Raw genomic sequence first — 21,494 nt, forward strand, 5'->3', positions numbered from 1 at the left:
GTTACAGTGCAATATCTAAATAAATGATCATAGAATACCATCAAATGTCCAGTTCTACAGTTATGAGGAATAGCTTTTTTGCAGTTGGGAGTTGATGGTATAAAACCAAAATAGAATTGATCTTTGTCCTACCAACATTGTACTGCACACATGGTAACCAGTGTATGCACAAAGAAACGGAGACAAAATGTATAATAAACTATAATAAATGTAATAAAGTATAAAAATGTATAATAAACTATATTGTAATACAGTATCATGTTTTGACGTCTTCAAGAGCATCCCAAAGGCTATGTACTGTATGCATCTTCACTACATATTGTCAACATGCAAATATGTTCTAAAGGGATCAAAAGACAAGCCAATGTTCACACAATGCACCAAAACAGATAATCCCCAAATGATTAAAATGGCTAGCAGAACAATGTTTGAAGATGATGGTAAATGCCAAGGTATTACAAAAAGGAGCACACAAATCCCGAACTCATTTTGGACTGTTTTTATGTCATCCAATTAATATCTTTTTAGCAGTCTATGTGCATTTGCTAAGTAGCAAAATAGCATCTGAAAATGCATCTTCCAATAGTAGTCATTTCACTAATGTCTACGTTTCAACATTATGGAAGGTAGCAAAATAACCTTTAAAAACAGTATACAGTAACTAAGCTTGAGCCATAGATACAGAAGAAGATTTTTTGTGATGTAGGGCAGAGAAAGAATGATGGGAAGCTGTGCTGGTCCTTTCTTCCATGTACTAAAATAATGAGCAAGCGAGAGAGAGAGAGTAGAAACTCACAGGGTGTGTCCTCAGATAAATCTGTCAAAGCTGTTTGGTCCAATTGTATTTAGCAGTATGTACTGTAGCACAAAGCAATCCCACTATGGGTTCATCTTTGCAGAATATAAAAATAATATTATTATTATTGTTTAGCACCTTCTATACCATGAGTGGCCAACTCCAGTTCTCAAGGGACACCTACAGGTCAGGTTTTAAGGATGTCCGTGCTTCTGCAAAGGTGGCTCAATCAGTGGCTCAGTCAAAGACCTGTGCAGAAGTAGAGATATCCTTAAAATCTGATATGTTGGTGTCCCTTGAGGACTGGAGTTGGCCACCCACGTTCTATACTGAGGTTGCCCACTCTACAGTAGTTTTCCCAGTTCTGCAATGCTGAGTGCATACTTGGCTCTTCCAGTACATCAGGAGTTAAGTAAAACTAAATTCCATTGCTCCTTACTGCAAGCAGACAAAGTTTATATTGTCTGTATCTGTGGACTACATCCCAGAAAGTAATAAAAGTGTCTGCTGCTAACACTGGAAATAAAATATAAAATATGTGGATTTCAGGGCTACCTTCCCAACTAACCTAGTTGTTGAGCTGCAAGATAATGTTAGCATATCTTTGATTTATTACATAAAGAGGTGACATATACAATTCTGATTACTGTCCCACAGAAATTCATATTAAATTCCACAGCTACTGTAACATTTGCAAGTCTGTGCTGTAAATTTCAGACTGTTATACTTTATATGCAGTTCACAAAATCTTTAAAAGCTAAATGGTTTGCAACAGATACAGAGCTAGCAATCTATTACCAATGGCAGAATGGAAATAATTGCCCAGCTTAGAATAGTATCTCAATTGGAAAACTGCTCTGCCCTCAGACTAGTATTTGAAGATATCATCATTAATGTTTAAGCAAAACAGGATGAATGCTGTGATGTACACAGTACCTGCATACCCCGTGAAAAGCACAAACTGTGAGCACCAGATGCAGCATGTGCTCATTTAATTACATCTTGCCATAACGTAGTCAAAAACAAATGCTTTATTGATAAAGCATCTTTACTTAAAGGACTTTGGACTGATGGGAGATATTTAAAATTCTACCCTCTGTGGCTCAGAAATATATTGCATTTAAACCTATTTACATCTCAAGACCTTAATCTAGGGCATTATTGATCCCGTTCTAATGATAGCGTGCAATCATTTCCTGTGAGTGGCATTAGAATTATTAATATACAAAGATTATTAGGTGACTGTAAAATATTAATTTGGTGTGCACAGTACAATAAACAAAGGCAACGATTATATGCAGTGTCCTTCAACAAACATTGGGCTGGAATGCTCACCTTTAACCCTTTACATGTGTATTATTCACTATTTTACTATAAATACGGGGTTATTTTGTTTAGACTCTCTAGAAAGCTTAGTATATAACATAACTGGACAATTGAAAGAACAGTAGAATTTCAATGGCTTTCAATCCATGATACACTATAGTACTGTATGTCACAGTGGGAGATTTAGAAAGATGACATTTACAATCCAATGTGACAGTAGCACCTACTTCTAATCAGGACTCAAATCGTAACATATTATTGCAGTCTGCCTTTGTTTTTTGTTTAACACAGTGATAATTTTTGCTAATATTATTATATGTTGTTTTTTTTAAAGAAAGGTGATCATGTTTAACATCTAGGCCAGGGGCGGCCAACTCCAGTCCTCAGGGGCCACCAACAGGTCATTTTTCAGGATGTCCCAGCTTCAGCACAGGTGGCTCAGTCAATGACTGAGCCATCTATGCTGAAGCAGAGATATCCTAAACTCCTGACCTGTTGGTGGCCCTTGAGGACTGGAGTAGGCCGCCCCTGATCTAGATATTTTCAGGTACGTGCAACATGTTTTTCTGCTCTACATTTCCTCCCTGCACCATTACAATGGGGTTAACCTACGATGGAACCATTAATCACGCATTAAGTTATTGTGTTTGGGCTCACAAATGTGAAATAGCATTCAGTTACTGTAAGTCAGGCACACAAGTGTTAGTACAGGAAAGACGTTTGAAGTAGCTCATTTATAATTCCTTTCACAAACTGTTCCTTTGCTTCTCTTTAACATGAACAGGAGGCTGCTCCTGGAAGCCACAAGCCATTAACTAATTCATATTATAATGCAAATGTCATTTTCACAAGTGACATAATGCAAGTGGCAATTTGGCAGGGGGGGGGGGAAGTTTGCTAATCAGAGGAGTTTAAAAATATGTTAGTATATTCTTTTAGTTAAATGTTCTTGGAAGATACAAATACTTTTAAAAAAATGATTGTTGAAAAAGGGCAGCATCATTTTAACAAAAGTTTGCAACAAACTACAGCCTTTTAAATAATGAAAGACTGAGTGATCCCCAGCATGATGCTCACAATTCCATGTCCTATATGTTAAGAAAATAAAGAGGGTTTTTTTTCTGAACAAAAAATAGCCATTTCATTTTTACTCAAGAAATCAAATTAATTCAGTTTAGTAAAAAAAAACACTAAGCACACACCCCCTTAACAACATAGAAAAATAACTGTATGTTTATTTAAAAGACATGTAATGCATTATTCTCTTGCGATGTAACATTTTTAATATCTAATGCTCTTTTGCCAATGATACACTTCACGTACAAAAGTCTACTATTTGTTTTCCTCTAATGATCAATATCAAGTTTCAAGAAACTGTTTTGAGAATGAATCTGGGACCCAAGACCTAGATTCCACCTGTTCTCTCGCACTCCTTTAATAACGATTGATTAGAACAGCCAGTTATTTACCAATCTACCTGGTACGATGTACTGAGAGAATCTAGGTCCCTTGGGTACATCTTTATTTCCCTGCTAATGTAAAAAATAGAAATGCAAACTTCTAGTCCCCTGACATGCTAGACGCCTTAATCTTTGCTGCTTGGGTGCATCTTGTGTGCAGAATAGAGCTGTGTACATCACATAATAAGCCTTTGAAATCACACGTCAATCTGTGAAAGTTTACATGGAGGGCATCTCCATGAAGGGCACCACATTTTAACGAGAGGCAAAAAAATTTCGACATAGAAAAATAAATCCATGACCCTGATAGCTGGTCTCACTATGTGCATGTGTCTGCCTCGGCTAAGGACATGCAGCACGGTGAGGAAATCCCATTTCAGCTGGAATTTTTTATTGAATTTACTGTATGTCCTCAACAGGAAAAGTAAGTTACAAAACCATTCAGCAACTTCCCCTAGCTAATGTGTGAATCCGGACGAGGAGCCCTTTGAAGAATTGATATAAAGAAATACAAGGCGGCTTAATTAACGAGGCCATTATTCTGTAGCTCTACATTATTGATGAAAAGATGCAATGTGTTAAAAATAGCAAACTCTAAACCGCAGGGTACAGAGCACAGCTTATGGCAGCTCAAGTCCTGACTGGTATGCTGTGACTCAGGTGGTACATTAGCATTATACAGTACATGTCATCTCCAAACAATTCTCACACGATAAAAAATAAAGATCAGAATGGCATTACCTGCTCCTGCTGGTGGACTGATTTGGCTGGAGGTTTCTCCTTAGCTGTGGTCATGATCCCCCACCTGTGCCCACCGCAGTGGTATCTACAGATTCTACCGTTGTGATCAGATGCCCCGAAGCCCAGGGAATGACTGACTACTCCATCACCGAAAACATCTGCGCTCTATAGATTTAAATGCATATTAAATCGAACTCTACCGAATTAAAAAATAAATAAAGTGAAAAAGGAGACGGAAAGATGCTGGGCTCTTTGCAATTAGTAACAGCCTCTGCATCACAGAAACAATGATAACTGCTTGGCAACCAGCTACTGGCAGCAGCTTAGCTTGGAGACAACCTAGCGATGAAGCCCCCCCTCCTTCCCTTTCTCTTTTTCTGCTCCACCCCCCTCCTCTTCCTCTAGTCAGATGTACAGAGAATGCACCAGCCCGCAGCTCTGCCAGAGAAAGGTTGTACAGCCTTCTCTTTCCAGGACTGGTTCCCTGACAGAGAGATCCAGATGTAAGGCAGAGCTTAATTGGATGCTAGGGACACCGCTCCAGTTTTAGACACCACAACACACGAGTGAGAGTTAAGTTGCTGACCATTTAACTGCTTCACTGCCAACAATACACCACAGCAATGCAGGCCTGACCAGGCAGCGCAGGGGTTAATGGTGTAATCACCCAATAAACATTTGTAGAAAATCAGAGTACTAAAGCTCGGTTAACACATTTTTAGCACCCTTTTTATGTATGATGAATGTCTGCGCTGCTCGTTTTCTTCGTATCTTATTAACTGAGCCGGTTCACAGTTCCCAAGCCTCTGGTGAAACCCCCTCACCCGCCCCCCCCCCTCCATCTCTGAGACATTTGGGGATTTCACCACCTGGCAAGAAGACTTGCTCAGAAGAAACAAAATGGCCGCCGGGGTTCGCTTCACTCCAGCAGCCAATAGAAAGTCGCAACGTCACCGGAAGATGACAATCGATTATCTGTTAGTTACTCCACAACCATACTTGTAGGTTTCTTTAGTGACATAAGCTGGCAGAAACAATACAAATATTGTGGGAACTGAGGGGCCCACAGAGATAGGGTAACAGGTAACTTGAAAAATTGTTTTTTTTTGGGGGGGGGGGAATCTTTATTAAACCATTTCAGTGCCCTTTTGACGTACCTGGTACATCATGGGACTTGCCACGCCAGTGGCCCTTATCTTATGACGTATGAAGCATGTCATGGACAAATGCTTATTTTCTAGGGGGTGATCAGGCTGACCACTCTGACGGAGCTACCAACCCTATCCAAACCTTTCGGTTTCTTGTGTCCAGAGACCAAACGCGTCAGGCCATTGCTCAAGAAGCAATCATGTGATGCAGAAGTGCCAGGGTCCACTGCCACTGTATTCCTAGCACGAAAAAGGTTAACCAATGTACAACAAAACTATTATTTCCTACTTTGTGTGAGGTAAAAAAGAAGCTTTTCATTATCCTCTGCACTGATATACATAAACAGTAATTCCCGACTTCTGCAAATTATACGCATGAATTAATCATGTAAATTATATAGAGTATAAATACTTATCATGGGCAACATCAGCAAGAAAATGTGTTTATTTTTAAATTGATTGTCATGTATGCTGGAGAATCTCCTACAAATAGAGGTCTTCCAGCAAAATTTCTTTAGCAGGTGATTGGCATGTTCCTAGAAAACAATATATTGGTAAAAATATACACAATGCAATGATCTTTATACAATTTGAAGAGCTGTGTCTATAATGTAAAGATGGGTCCTTTGACAACGCATCAAAACACCTTTGGTGTCCAAATATTTCAATATGTGTAACTTTTTCACTATGGTCCATACTGTATATACAAAGCGATGCTAGTACACAAGACACCTTCCGGTCCATTAAAATGAAAAGGACATCTGGTGTCTTCTGGCACCATAATGGCCTACAGTCATCAGTTAGTGTTAGCCAAAAAATACAGTATCATAGCCCCAAAAATGTGTTGGCTTAAAGGTGCAAGTCATCAATGTTGTACTACAAACAATAACACATTTTTTACCGTATCTGATCAAATATATCGGCACTGTCACCAAAATGATTAAATACCACAAATGTAGTAATTTTGGTGACAGTTATAAAGTCCTAATATTTATCGGAACCTGGCTAATGCCAAAAGCTTCCCTTGGTTAGCAAAATGTGCAATATCACGAGTGAAGGGAAGCACATGGTAGGAAACCATGTGTCCCTACTACACATGTTCTGAGATAGCCCTAGCCTATATTAACGATCAGGGACCTCGCCAAAAAACAGAAGTCAGCGAGGAAGCCATATCCGGAAAAAGGAGAAGGAGAAGAAGACAAGAAATACTTACATCAGAAGAATCTTCAAGCAACAGAGAATCCAGGGCTTTGGGGAAAGTCTAGTATCTCCTGTAGCAGACCCATGGATGGGGAGGGATTATAAATAGGCCAGGGGCCTGGATTGATTTGTTATGGGCCTTTTTATTTATTTAATTTTTTTGGGCCAAAGGGCCTTTTCTACTTTTACAGGTTTTTTTTTATTATTTGCTTTTTGGGGCCATCTGACTTTGGATTAATTTTATGACTTCTCTGATTATTGGGCATTTGCTGTTTTTAGCAACTAGTAAGGGAAAAAAATCCCTAATTGGGTGCTCTAAAACATCACCTGTGAAAGACTATGCATTCTCTTCAATTATAAGTTAGTGGGTCCAGAGTATCCAATATATCAATGGGCAGGGTTTTTTCTATCCCCAATCAATGGGCAGGGTTTGCTGTTTTTAGGACTGATTCTAGGTAAGTGTGAAAATTGTATTACAGGTTGCTATTGAGTGCCTATCTGGGAATCTCGGCTCCAATTGAGAGGGCCTAAGTAGCCACAGTGACAATCAATGGGTTAATGTTTAGAATGTATTTTTTTTATTAATTTGTATATATTGTATTATAAATTTGAATGCCTGTTTTATGTATATTACGTTAATATTTTTGTACTTCTAGTGGCCAAAGGGGCTATTGGACGTTACTCTAGAGGGGGGTGATATTTGTTGGGGGGGGGTTATGGAGTGGTTGTTTGGGGTAGTTGCTCGGCGGAGGGTGTGTTACTAGGACTCCTGGGAGTTTGTGGTGGTAGAGCTTAATCCCTTCTTTACCTTCGTGGTTAGTAAAGCTTTGCATGGTAATGGTTTAATAGCCGCTTAGGTATCCAAGGGCGGTAGATAGTGTCGTTTAGCTGTAATACCTTGGAAGCCACAGGTATCAAAGCGGTTATTGTGTTTTCTACCATGCGATTATGTAATAATTTATATTACATCATTTATTTTACACAACCCTATGGTACAAATATTACATTATCCTCCCCATTTCATTGCGATGCGCTAAATAATAATAATAACATGTTCTTGTACAGCGCTGCTAGTTTTACGCAGCACTTTACAGAGACATTTTGCAGGCACACGTCCCTGCCCTGTGGAGCTTACAATCTATGTTTTTTGGTGTCTGAGGTACAAGGAGATAAAATGACGTGCCCAAGGTCACAAGGAGCCGACACCGGGAATTGAACCAGGCTCCCCTGCCAAACTAAGTGCCAGTCAGTGTCTTTACTCACTGAGCCACTCCCTCTCTCTAATTATCTGCTAAATATTGGTAATGCATCACAACTCAATATATTGCATCCGGTTACAGAAATCTTGATGACAGGCTGTAAAATTGCGATATTACCTCTGAGTTTGATGACTCTAGACCTACTGTATGTGCCTTATGGAATAACACTGCTTACTAAATATGGCCCTATATCCCCTGTAATCATGCTACTTCTCTATTGTTGATGAAAGTAAATGAACTACGATTATACATTAAAATCCCAACACTATCTTTTAACGTTTAATTAAATGTAGTCCCTGACATTGCTCATTAAATGTACTGTATATGAAATGACACTATGCAGTTTTGTTTAGGGCAATCCATGTTCTAAGGCAAATAGTTATAAATCATTGAACCTCCAGCTAGTTATTTTTAGTTTATTTGCTATTCAAAAAAGTGGTGTAACAGGACAGCACTCCAGGGTAAAAACAAAACACACCAAATGTATATATACTATATAATGAAAAAAGGGAAACAAAATAAAAAAGAAGACAAAGTGGTATTCGGAGAAAAAGGTTCCCTCAAGGGCTACTTAGAAACTAGTAAATAGAAGGAAGTCCTGCAGCTTTCATAAACTACTCCAAAGCCGCAATAATTGCCCAAAATATTTATTAGTATTAAATTGTATAAACAAAAAATAACAGCTAGTATATCTTAACACAGGCCCTATAACATACCAATAAGTCTGTGCAGATCGGGGTTGAAAAGAAATCAGATGTCAGTGGACTTACTGTAATCAAGTTGGTGTTCATAGATGGATAGGTAAATTGCAAGTCAACGTAATGGAAAATGAGCCTGAGAAAGGGTTCTTAGCAGCACAATGTTGCTGAATTTTAGCTTTGACTCAGAATTTTTTTCCATTACTTTGACTTGTGATTTACCAATAGACAAAGTTTGATTGAACTCTTAGACTAAACATCTAATTTTTGAACATAGAATTTCTGGATTCTTTAGAGAAATTCTAAGTGTAAAAAATTAATTGTGGGAAAAGCGACCTTTGTTTGCTTTTTTTTTTTTTTTTTTAAATGTCGCCACTTTTCTTGACTATTACATTTTCTTCAACAATGAAAGGTGGATTTTTCAAACTTCTGTGCTTTCACAGTGCAAAAAAAGTGCGGTGTTCGAAATCAGCAACCTCTAGTCCTTGGAGCTGAATGCTCAGCAAGACCACCCCAGATCTTCTAAAGTAAAACACTTAATACTTTTGGTGGGGGACTGATGCTACTATATAACATAGAGCAGCGGTGCGCAAACTGTGGGGCGCGGCCCCCAGGGTGGCGGGAGATTTATCTAGGGGGGCGCGGGTTGTGGCCCCGCGCTCTTCCCCAGGGCATTTAAATTAAATGCCAGGGGATCGCATGAGGCCTCTGCAACACGCCACTTACCTTGCTTCGGCTGGCTGTGTGACACGTCGCCATGGCAATGCTGTGGCAAATGACACAGCAGTTAAGGGGGGGGGGTACGAGAACCGGGGCAAGTAAGACAGGGGGTTCAGCAGCAAAAGTTTGTGCTCCCTTGACATAGAGGTTATGTGGCTTGCAGAGAACAGGTGTGTTCAAAATCATCCTCTACAAATGTGCAATAAAGTCATGTGCTGCACTCTGGAATGCTAAAACAAGGCGGAAATCAATCATCGGGCATCCACATGATTGTTAGTGTCAGACCAGAGTACATTCAATGTGATAGTTGAAAGTCTCTATCTGATAGGCATAAATAAAGTACAATAATAATGTATATTTCAGAGAAATACAAACACAGTGGCAAGGGGTTATGCTTCAAAGCTGAAGGGTGGAAGACTCAGGTAGAATGTGAAGAGGTTCTTTTTATTTACTGAAAGTCTCTAGTACAGTTGATGCCTGATGGAACAGCCTTCCCGAAGAAGATGCAAATGCAGAGTAAGCAGTTATCAATTTCAAATTTGTCCACTTCCCGCATGATCGAGGCCACCAAGTCGTTGGGAGCACGCTTCAGAAGGGCTGGATTCTTCTTTTCAACAGCTTGCCTAATGATAATAACGACAGGATCTCATATTTGGTAGTCTACCAGATCTTTCCACCGTAACACTTTGTCATGCGTTATGTTCATCCCTTTTGGATTGCAGTAGGCGGCTGGGACAGCCTGCGACTGGCATCCCAAGGAATCCGCAACCCATAATTCTGAGAAGAACACTTGATCGTTGATGATGACGGCGGTGCTACACATAGCTCGCACCCCTGGTCCAGGAAGTTCTTCCCATTCCTCATCATCTTGAATAGCACTTAGCCCTGGCCGTCGGGAGAGGGCATGAGACTCGACATTCAAGGGTCCCGGCTTGTAATTCAGGGAGAATAGGTAATTGTTCAGGGCTGCCAGCCATCGGTGTCCTGTTGCATCCAATTTGGCTGAGGTATTGATGTACGTGAGGGGATTGTTATCCGTCCTTACCTCAAACGTAACACCGTAAAGGTAATCGTGGAGTTTCTCGGTGATGGCCCACTTGAGAGCCAGGAACTCCAACTTGTGGACGGGGTATTTCTGTTCACTGGGTGTCAGACTGCGGCTGATGTAGGCTACAGGCCGAAGGCCCTCGGGGTGCTTCTGGTGCAGGACGGCACCCAGTCCATTGAGACTGGCATCCACATGCAGAACGTATGGTTGTTCGGGATCCGCATACGCAAGCACCAGCGCTTCGGTCAGACACTTCTTCAATTTCAGAAAGGCCTGTTCACACTCAGACGTCCATTTATCGCCAAACGGCTGGCGGGCCGATACGGCCTTCCTTCCTGTATCTTCGGGGTATATCTTCAACAGATTGTTCAGGGGTTTAGCCCTACTAGAGTACCCTTCCACGAAGCGATGGTAATTCCCACAGAACCCCAGGAAGGATCGTAGTTCCGTGACATTCTCGGGACGCAGCCAGTTCACGATGGCTTCTACTTTGGCTGGGTCGGTGGCGATTCCTTGAGCAGACACGATGTGTCCCACGTAGGTCAACGAAGTGTGACAAAACCGGCACTTGTCTAGGGACAATTTCAACCCTTCCTTCCCAAGACGGTCTATCACTTTAAGCAGCCTATCTTCGTGCTCTTCCAGAGTTCTTCCGAAGACAATGATGTCGTCCAGGTAGACGAGACACTCCCGAGGGTTCATGTCCCCGATAGTCTTCTCCATCAGTCGTTGGAAGGTAGCAGGGGCCCCACATATACCTTGGGGCATACGTGTAAATTGGTAGAACCCCAGCGGACAGACGAAGGCTGTTTTCTCCTGATCCTCTGCATTCATGGGTACCTGATAGTACCTGGATCGTAGATCGAGCACACTGAACCATTGGCTTCCGTTCAGAGCATTCAGGATCTCTTCAATGCGAGGAAGGTTGTACTGGTCCGATATCGTGCGATTGTTCAGGGTTCGATAGTCGACACACAGTCATACGGATCCGTTCTTTTTCCTCACCACCACTATGGGAGAGGCGTAAGGGCTCCGAGACTCCGTCAAAATCCCAGCGGTCTCCATTTCTTGCAAGACGTTTCTCACATCATCCACATCCCTCGGGGCGATGCGATGAGAGCGTTCCCGGAACGGGATGGCATCACTCAGTCTAATGGCATGTTGAGCACTGCGACTGCACCCCAAATCCATCTCACTCGTGGAGAACACAGTACGTCGTTTATTCAACTGGGTTGTCAGCCGCTCTTTCCACTCAGTGGGCAATGTCGACTCGCCGAAGTTGAAATCCAGATCGACTAACCGCTCATTTGCTGCCGCATTCACCTGGGGAGTGGTTTCTACAGGGCTGACCGGATATATGCAGCCCAGACTCTGTCCGGCATCAAGTTCCATCGGGAATGGGGAGATGTTCTGTACATATATGTAAGTTCACAGAGGGATCATAGTCGTCCACTCCCTTACTTCGGGTAGTATCCTATACCCTCTCTGAACTTCTTCCTCAGGGGTACTCTCCAGAGAGAAAAGCTGATCGTTCTCATCTCGCTCGGGATAACAGCACCAAACGGCCATTCATTGCACTCCCCCTGGTAATATGGTCGTCAGTCTGCGTTGACGATTGTAGAGATCCCCGTGACGCTCCAATGCATATACCCGGTTGCACTCCTCTCGTAGGACGGGGTCTAGGAGCGAATTGGCCAGTGGCAACTCGTTGGTCTCTTTCAGGTATGCACTGATTACAGCTTGTACTATATCTGTGTTGGTTCCCAAGATGATCGGATACTTGCAATGGTCTTGCGGCTCCGGGCATACCATCCGCTACATGCATGGGGTGTTTCTTGCCAGTTGGAGTATTTCCAGTTGAACACTTACAATCCCATCGATGGGGTAGTCTTCATTACTTAACCCCCTAACCTTCATATGTTCGTCCGCCCTCAGGGGCAGTGTCTAAGGTGCTGGTCGTAGAACTTGCGGTATATGATGGTCACTTGTGATCCCGTGTCCAGTAGGGCTGATGCATAAATCCCTTCCAGTACAACAGGCACTATGGCCGCAGGGCCTACTTGACTGTAAGCTTCCCTTGGTGAGGCATCATCACCGGGACCGGAGTTAGAAGGAACATCTTCGGTTCCAGTAGGAGTTTCTGGGTCAGACTCTGCCCTTTGTACGCGGCAGACCATTGACCGGGCTGAATTTCCTCTATCGGGAGGTTCTTCCTCCGGAGGGTCCTCTCTCTCCGGGCAATCGCTGGAGAAGTGGCCCTTCTTCCCGCGGTTATAGCAAACTAGGTCGCGGCGTTCAGGACAACCTTTGTACGTAGAGGCTGATCTCTCGGAGGTATGGCCCTTCCCGGCAGGCGATTTGTGAGTCACCTCCTCCCCCTGGTTGGAAGATTTCTTGCCCTTTGGGGCGGAGGGAGCAGAGGTGTCACCCTTGATGTTATCCTTGGTCTTTTTGGATTCATGAAAATGTCGCTGCACCTCATGTCCTCTGATGTGATGCAATATTTCAGTGTAGCTGGGTGGTACCGCAGCGATCTGGGCGGCCCGCATCATTGTAGCTATGTTGTGATCAGGCAATGACCCCTTTAGTAGCTGTTTGAATCGGTACCAGTCCACTTCGGCGGCTGAAATTATGTTTTTGTACAGCAGCTGTAGTTTGCGGATGAAGGCAGATAAATCCTCTCCTTCTTTTTGGCGAAGAGCCTTGAACTGGGCCATCAGCTCATCCTCATCGTCTTCTCGGGTATAGGACTGAGTGAGCATTTCCACCAGTTACTGTGCTGTAACTTCTCCTTCCACTTCACGATGCGTCCGTACCAGCTGGGAGGCTCGGGCTCAGAGGCACTCAACCAGCCTCTGCCTTTTGCTGGCTTCGGAGCATGACCACTCTGCTATTGCTTGGAGAGTATGGTCCCTCCATGTCTCGATCCCTTCTTCTCCTGAAGGCGTCGGCAGAATCCCAAAAAAGGCCTTTAGTTTCCTGTAGCTCTGTGCTTGGGTCGATATGGTTACAGCTTCTACTAGTTGGGAGGCTATTACATTCAAGGAAAGATTTCCACTAAGGGGCTGACTACTGGTTCCTGCTCCTATGCTAGGCATGGTTGGGATGCCGCCTGGCTGTTTATCAGGAGTAGGCGTGGTGGGTGGGCTCCCTGCCCAGCTGCTGACTCCCCCGAAGCCGCTCGGGGTAAGGAGACCTTGGAGGGGCCTACCCCGTGGGGCGTACTGGTCATCCGGGGGGTCGTGGTTGGCGCAGCACTGGCGGACAGTTCTTCGGGAGCCTGTGGGTCAGGGTATATCATGAGACAGTCCTCTGTGGAGGGTTCTGGTAGGTTTAATACCTGGGGAACAGTCTCTGGGCATATGTCACAATCAGTGGCCAGGAGGTAGGTGGCTCCCCGGCCGTTAACATCAAGTTTATAGTCTATCAACCGGGAAGTGGCCAGTCCAGGACAACTTCTTACTTGTGTGCGTAACGTATAGAAGTCCGTATCATTGGATACTCACACCACTGCAACCACGCACCTTGGGGACACACGCTGTGCCAAGGCCCAGTCGAGTACCTCTTGCTTTGATGGCACGGACATGATGGAGTTCAATTTGGACAATTTGATAAGGAATAGGACACCCCGGGTAGAATCTCAGGAGCGCCTCCAAATGTAACGGGTATTCCCCCACCCAATAGCATATGGTATGTGTGTGCGGGGAACTTAATGTAACCAGGTGTGGTGCTTTACCTGTTAGGCTCACAGGAGGCCTAAACCTCTGCCACGGGAGCCTGGGGCACGTATAAATAATATGAGTAACCTCGTACTTCGTGCAGCGCCTCCACCTGCGAGGGCTCCACCGGAGGGGGGAGTGGTTCGTCGCAGGACAATATATATATATCACACACACAGCATGTGAAACAACCAATAACTTTACTGCAGCAACTGTACTTATGCATATATATCAACAGGAGTCCCTCTCTAGAGGAGACACTAACTACTGCGTCTCGCAGTGCGCTACCCCCTTTCACCGTGTGATCCCACCCTGTGTCCAGTAACCCCACACAATATGTCCCTTCACGTGAGATTGATATGTGTGACTGCACAGCCACTAGTCCCGTGTAAATATAATAGAGTATAGTTGGTGCACTTGGTGATGGTTACCTGCCGAGCACTCTAGTGCCCGGGCCTGCCAAGGAGCTTCACAAAGGATCCGATGACCGCTGACCACAGGAACTACCGTCCGGGCGATCCCACCTGGATGGCTGCTGCAGCGACAGCGAAGGTCTGAGCCCAGACCTCTGGATGGACGCGTAGCATCCGCTGTGTCCCTAACTGACTCTGGATAATAATAAGGGGCAGGGTCCCTAACCTGGGGCCTGTCCCTGAACAACACAACACTACTTGTGACTCAGGGCTATCTGGGGCCTAGGGGGCTGCTGGCCTAGTGCAGGGAGTCACTGACTCCTGCACCCTACCTCCTTCCCCTAGCTGCATCGGTCACCAACTGCCTAACCTAATGTGCTCAAAGCCTGCGAAATGTATCTATTCTCCTCGGCAGGGAAATGCTGTAGCCCTATTGGCTCCCTGGGGTCACATGGGGCGCTCCTGAGGCTCATGGGAGATGTAGTCCCTCTCTAGAGCCCTTTGCTGGTTGGCTGCCTGTCGCGCGCTATCACTGCGCATGCGCGAGCTTCCCTGGTGGCCACCGCACAAAGAGGTTCACTGCGCATGCGCGAACTGATGCGAAATGGCGGCGCCCTACCGCCCTGCTTCGGGAGCGCCGGGAGTCCTCGCAACGCGATCGCGGCCCTAGCAACGGACCGCACGCGTCCCCGGCAACCCCCCGAAGCAGGATCCTACCGCCTCCACTCTTGCGACCGGCCGATGGGATCGCCATTGGGCTCGGCGGCACCCGCGATCGCCAGCAAGGTGAGGGGGGCGACATGCAGGGTGGACACGGCTACACGTAGAAAACCGGTGATAGGAAGTTTTAGGACAAGGTCATAGAGTCAGATTTGATAGCAAAAGAGAAAACGAGCAGTCACGGTGAGCCAAATGCCCAGTGTCTGCCATTCATTTCCAAGTCTTGATGAAAAGAAAGTGAGTGTAAAATGAATTATCGCCCTGCATTTAATATACTGTACTTGAATGTTCATGAATTAAGTTTTTTAACTTCAAACTGGTGGAAAAGTAAGGGTCTTGCCTATGGCTGTATGATGTTCTAAGTAAATAGATTCAATCAGATTGATATTACTCATTACAATTGCTGAAATATCACGATACCGTTCTACTCATCACGACACACTGAAAGCAATGAGATTTTTGTTGTGTGATAAATCAGGGGCTAATGGTTGCCCCAATTTTGCCCAGGGGGCTATAATCCCTTCTGTATTTCTAATACAATGAATACAAGTTTGGGGGTTAAAGCTGGTGGCTTCTACATTTACATTTCACTTTTGCATTGTGCCTGCAGCAGGGACCTTACGTTGTGAAGCAGGTGGCGGTCTCTTGTTCATCTGCCTTTGTCTTCTTTGTCCCTGCACTTATGCTAACAAGGTGAATTGCACACGCTCCCCTCAACAGGAGTGGAAGGTATAGTAATTGGGAGAGTGTTTAGAGTGGCTACACATGGAAGGGTGTGACCAAAGGAAAGGAAAGGATTTCCAAGTCTCCACCAAAAGATAGTATAGGTGACTGATTTAGGAAATGTATCAATTACAAAGTCTCAACTGCCTAATCCTTTGCTTCCCAGAAGGTCCATAGTACCTGGGGTCAGGTGTTTCCTAATATAGCAACCATCTGGCTCCAATTTGATCCCCCACTTCCATTTCAGTCTTGGTTTCAGTTCAAGGAGCTCTGAGGTTGCTACAGTATCTCTCCTAGAAACTGACAAAACTTCCATAACAGTATAAAGGTCTCAGGGTGTCACTGAAAATGACTTTGCCCCAATGCCACGGGGTACTCAAAGTGTTAAACATTGCTACCAGTATCACAGGTGATATAGTTGAAACATCAAATACAATAATAACCATATTAACCCTTCAGCAGCCATACTGGGAGCCATTGCATTGGCAATCCAAGTCAGTAACATAAAAAGAGGGTTTACAGTTGGCAATAACAATACTATCATGCTAAACTAAATAACACCCTTGTTTGCCACAATGGCATGCAACACACATTGCCAGTGTGCTGTTAGGGCAAACAAAAATGTAAAAACAATATGTAAAACAATAAAAAAAAACTAACATCTTGTATTGGACCTCAAGACGCATCTCTGCTGGTACTGACATAAAGAAACTCCAGCAACCAACGGTATTATTATGAAACGCAGATCTCACCAACAGCAAGGCTCTGAAAAATCATTCTTTAGTATGTGATCTGGTACATACACAAGTTTGAAAGTAATTCAGAGTTCCAGAAGTATGAATTGCTTCAATTAGACATTTTAAGTGATAATAATTGGAAAGTGGTGGGAATGGCTATCATGAACCAATGTTACTTTGTCAAATGTGACCTCTTACTGTGAATCTTGAAACACCAGCTGGAAATTCAGCCATCTATTATTAAGTCTAAATAAATGCCTGACATAACCTGAGGAGATATGAGAGATTCAATATGACTTGCTTACTGTGATTAAGGTTACCACACAATTCATCTTTGTTTTGCACAAGGAATACATTTTGCAAATTCCACACATTACTCTCTAGCACTTGAAAGAAAAGTAACTATAAGAAATGTAAGCACATTTCTATTGTGATTAAATACTCACAATTTTAATAAAAAGAACAATATTGGCCAGTGTCTTCTTGGAGTGCTGAAAAACAAGATAATAATAGCATGTTCCTGTATTGCACTGATAGTTTTATGTAGCACTTTACAGAGATATTTTGCAGGCACAGGTCCCTGCCCCGTGGAGCTTAAAATCAATTTTTTTGGTGCCTGAGGAACAGGGAGATAAAGTGACTTGCCCAAGGTCACAAGGAACCGACACCAGGAATTGGACCAGGTTCCCCTGCTTCAAACTCAGTGCCAGAGTCAGTGTCTTTACTCACTGAGCCACTCCTTCTCCCATCTGTGGAATTTGTGCCATTAGAGACCAAGTTGAAAGTCCAACATACTCAATGTACCAAATACAGATGATTGACTATGCTGCATTCACTGATGTAACATTTTCCCATCCAAAAACGTGAGCGCTGTCTTTTTTTCTGCACAATGCTTTTGCAAACATCCTTCATTCGGCCTTATTCAATATAGACTTTAGTTGAAGTCATAGGAGTTTTCCTCAAATAATGGCATTTATGGCAGCTTCTGACTATTTTGATTGCAAATCCATCATAGTCAGTCATCCCTATATATATACTACAATGGAAATGTTGGACATTCCACTTGGTCCCCAATGTCTAGAATTCCCCCGTAATGAATATTGCAAAAACTATGTCACACAAATGTGCGCTGAACTTATTATACTTCATGTAATAGGTAGGGCTGTGCTTTTGAACTTTCTTATTTAGAGAAACCCTGAAAGTATTCATATTTTATCGTAGACGTATGGCACTAACTGTTATCTCTTTAAGATTTCACTACATGTACAGAGTAAAAATTCTAATCAAAACTGCCTTAAAAATCAATTTAACAACAGATGTACCAAGTACAGTTCCAAGCTGTGTGTGTATGTGTTGCTTACTTCTTGTTTTTTTTTTCTGTTTTCCCCAGATAACAATTTGTGATGCCAGCTAAAGACGTTCAATAAACATGAAGAACAATACCAAAAGCCTTGTTAATTTCGGTTGCTTATGGATTTAGGTGTGAAATAGAAAAACCTTATATAAGAGTTGTGAGAAGAAACTATTAGATTTCAGAGTTTAAAAATCAAAAACATTTGTGATTGCTGCTTCAGGAACACAAAAGGATAAATAACCTGCCAGTTCTAATGGCTTATTATTTCTATCGATGTTGACACTCATTGCCACTCGCACAATTTTTACTTTGTTATGACAGTGTTCTTAGAAACTTGTGGAAAAGTGACATGGATGGAGTCCTATCATCGTCAGGTATCAGAACATAAGGAAAGGAAATATATCTATGCAGTGCAGTGATAGTTGCTAATCTAAAATACCCTCTAAAGTAGCAATCCCCCAATTTTTGCTTTACATTACTTTAAATGGGGGCATGCAGTTGCTGAGATATTTATGTTTTCTTTTTCATCTTCCGTACAGTATGAACAAAATCCAAGAAGCCTATGTGGTCAATCAATACAAAACTGTGACATTAAAGCAGCACTCCTGCCGAATGTCAAGATTGTTTTATTTACATAAATTGAAACAGAGGGTCCTCCAGGTCTAAACTACGCTATGTTTAGATCGAGGGATCCCCCAGTTCCCAAGATACTTATCAATTCAGTAACCAATGATATTTAGTGGACATTTAAGCAGTCATCCAATATGAAGCCACAACCTCATCCATTCAATAACATTGCGACTTTCTGTAGGCCTGTGGTACCCGCGAGATTTCATGACCCTCTTGATTTCCATAAAAGGGAGGAAAATACCAGCAAGTACTGTAAAACTGTAAGTATCTCAGGAACTGTGTTCATCTGCAGAGGAATCTTTGGTTCGAATTCTGTATAAAAAATCAATAGTCACAAAACATGTACTGTAAGTGGGATTGGTGCTTTAAGTATTCTTGTCAGGTGATTTAAACTTAAATATATTGACAACTCCAGAGCTGAATGTACTGCAGTCCAGTTGCTGGTTCATACAATGATTATATATATATATATATATATATATATATATATATATATATATATATATATATATATATATATATAACATCTTCATCATCATGATCTTCAGCCCTTGTCGATCCACTGCTGGATGAAGGCCTCTCCAATGATCCTCTAAATACTGCACTTGCAAGCCTTTCTTCTCTATGTTGCTACCCATCTTACTTTTGATTGCCGTCATGGTCTTTTGATATCCCTTGGAGTCCAGTTGAATACCATCTTTATCTAATGATGGTAATTTCATTCATGATATTCATATAACCATCGTATACAGTATATGTAGTGATTTTTTATATATATATATATATATATATATATATATATATATATATATATATAATATACATTCACAGTATATATAAAAAGAGATACTTCACCAAGATCCGAGGAAGGGAGAAGGACACAGCACATCAGGTAAGTTAAAAATCTAGAAACTGTATTAAATCATGCAAAAAACTCCAACGATTCGGGGGATAACTCAAGTTCATCAGGGTAGTGTACCTTCACATGGAAGGGCCTTGAGTTGACCCTGAAACATTGACTTTTTTTGCATGCCTTAATACAGTCTTTTGATTTTTCACTTACTTAATATGCTGTGTCTTCACCGATCCTTGGATCTTGGTGAAGTACTGTATCTCTTTATCCATTTTTTATGATGAGTGCCCTCCTCTTTATTGATGTGTGTATATATATATATATATATTACTGAAAAAATTAAAAGCGCTAAGTGTGATAACTACAATAATAAATCAGTGAGTAAATTATGTATAGATTGAGTGTGTCTTAATAATCATCTATTAGTGATAAATTCCAGTAGTAATGTTCTGCAGCCTAAGTGAAAGGGGTCTCTAATCCCCTTAGAGAGAGATATACAACTGGTGCATAAACTTTTCTCAACTTTGATGATATAATTATGGGCAGGTATAGGTATACTGAGGTTTCTGAGAACAAAGCATAGGAATACAAGACACAAAAGAACAATTTATTAAAATAGACAATGGATATAGACCATATTAGTCAACTAAAACTGAACCTTGATTAAGCTTAGTCAATATTGTGTATTAATGAATACTTATCCAGACTGTTGTATAGATAGACCAAACTAAATATTGTATCAAACAACAAACATTTTATAATAAGAATGGAAAAATATATATATTTCATCCAATATTGTTGGTGATTTTCTTCCCAATCTTTTGGGGTATAGTCCTTGTATACTATGGTTGATGGTATTTTGTACACTTCCAAAGATTTTTGATTAAGAAAAAAACACAATCTAAAAACGTGTTTGTAGGATTTAGCCTCTGTATCAGTCCTGAGGTAGTCAGAAAGGTAGCATACAGAATCTTATTTGAAGTTGCTGTTATTTGTACTTTTCATGCAACACCTTTCTTATAGTTGATGTAGTAGGAAGAAAATGGCTTACCCTTTGTTTGTAGTTTGTAAGCAAATTCTTCTTTATGTATAGTGTTGATCACTAAGGGATATACAGATATATTTAACCCTTGTGTTCCAAATCTTGATGTTTGTTTTGTGGATGATGTTGGTCTGTTCTATGCGCAATCACTGCTTGAGATCCAAATTGCTGTTTTTCTGTTGTTAATGGTGCGTTTGCATGTGGGTGGGGGCTGTTTCAATGTGCAAACACAGATTTACCTGAGCCTGAATCTGAACCTTACAAGCATTCGTACGGAGTTACCTGTGTGATTTCCAATCGGCGCTGGGATCAAAGACTGCAGAGGGATCAGCTGTGTTGTGGTGTGTTGAGACCGTGGTGAGACAGCAGTGCCTACGAAGGAACACCCGTGTCTGTGGAGAGACAGCCGTGCTGCCTGCTTGGAATAAAGTGCAGAGTGGGGCTGCAAGATTGCCTACACAAGGCAGAGAGTCCGGAGAGGACTACCAATCACAGTACTGAGCAGCCAAAGTGATCGGAGGGCGCAGTGGTTCGTGCAGCGAACCCTGAAGGTAAATACTGTATATATAAATATATGTGTATATGTATATGTATATATGTAAATATATATATACTGCACCGACACACTTTATTCGAGCAAATACCCGGTATGTACCTGGCAGATACCTGGAATGCGCCACTCCTAACCTCTGACAAGCCCCGTTGCATTTGCCTTCCCAGCCTGGGTTCATGCCTGGCTGATGGGCGGCTGATCTGTTAAATGATAATGATTAGGATTTAATAGGCTGCAATGCTTCGCGTGTCTACCAGATGGCATAAATTCATGAATTGTAATGCAGTTTATATATATATACTGTGCAGTATTGCAGCCAGCTAGAATAAAATGCTTCAATCCCTGCTTGGAAAA

The 21,494-nt window shown here is 42.3% G+C and overlaps 1 protein-coding gene across 3 annotated transcripts in view; it reads right to left on the minus strand.

Moving 5' to 3' along the window:
* DPP6 (dipeptidyl peptidase like 6) overlaps positions 1-21,494 on the minus strand; it is a 1,044,825-nt gene that overhangs the window by 482,702 nt on the left and 540,629 nt on the right. The window contains exon 1 of one of the 3 annotated variants that reach the window (XM_075587873.1): positions 4,324-4,687. The exons of the other annotated variants lie outside the window; for them this stretch is intronic. Within the exon in view, the coding sequence (XP_075443988.1) occupies positions 4,324-4,377 (54 nt within the window). The 5' untranslated portion in view covers positions 4,378-4,687. Of the gene's footprint in view, positions 1-4,323; positions 4,688-21,494 lie in introns of those variants that run through there. 3 annotated transcript variants of the gene reach the window in all.

The sequence above is a fragment of the Ascaphus truei genome, chromosome 2 (assembly GCF_040206685.1).
Source record: "Ascaphus truei isolate aAscTru1 chromosome 2, aAscTru1.hap1, whole genome shotgun sequence".
NCBI classification, from domain to species: domain Eukaryota; kingdom Metazoa; phylum Chordata; class Amphibia; order Anura; family Ascaphidae; genus Ascaphus; species Ascaphus truei.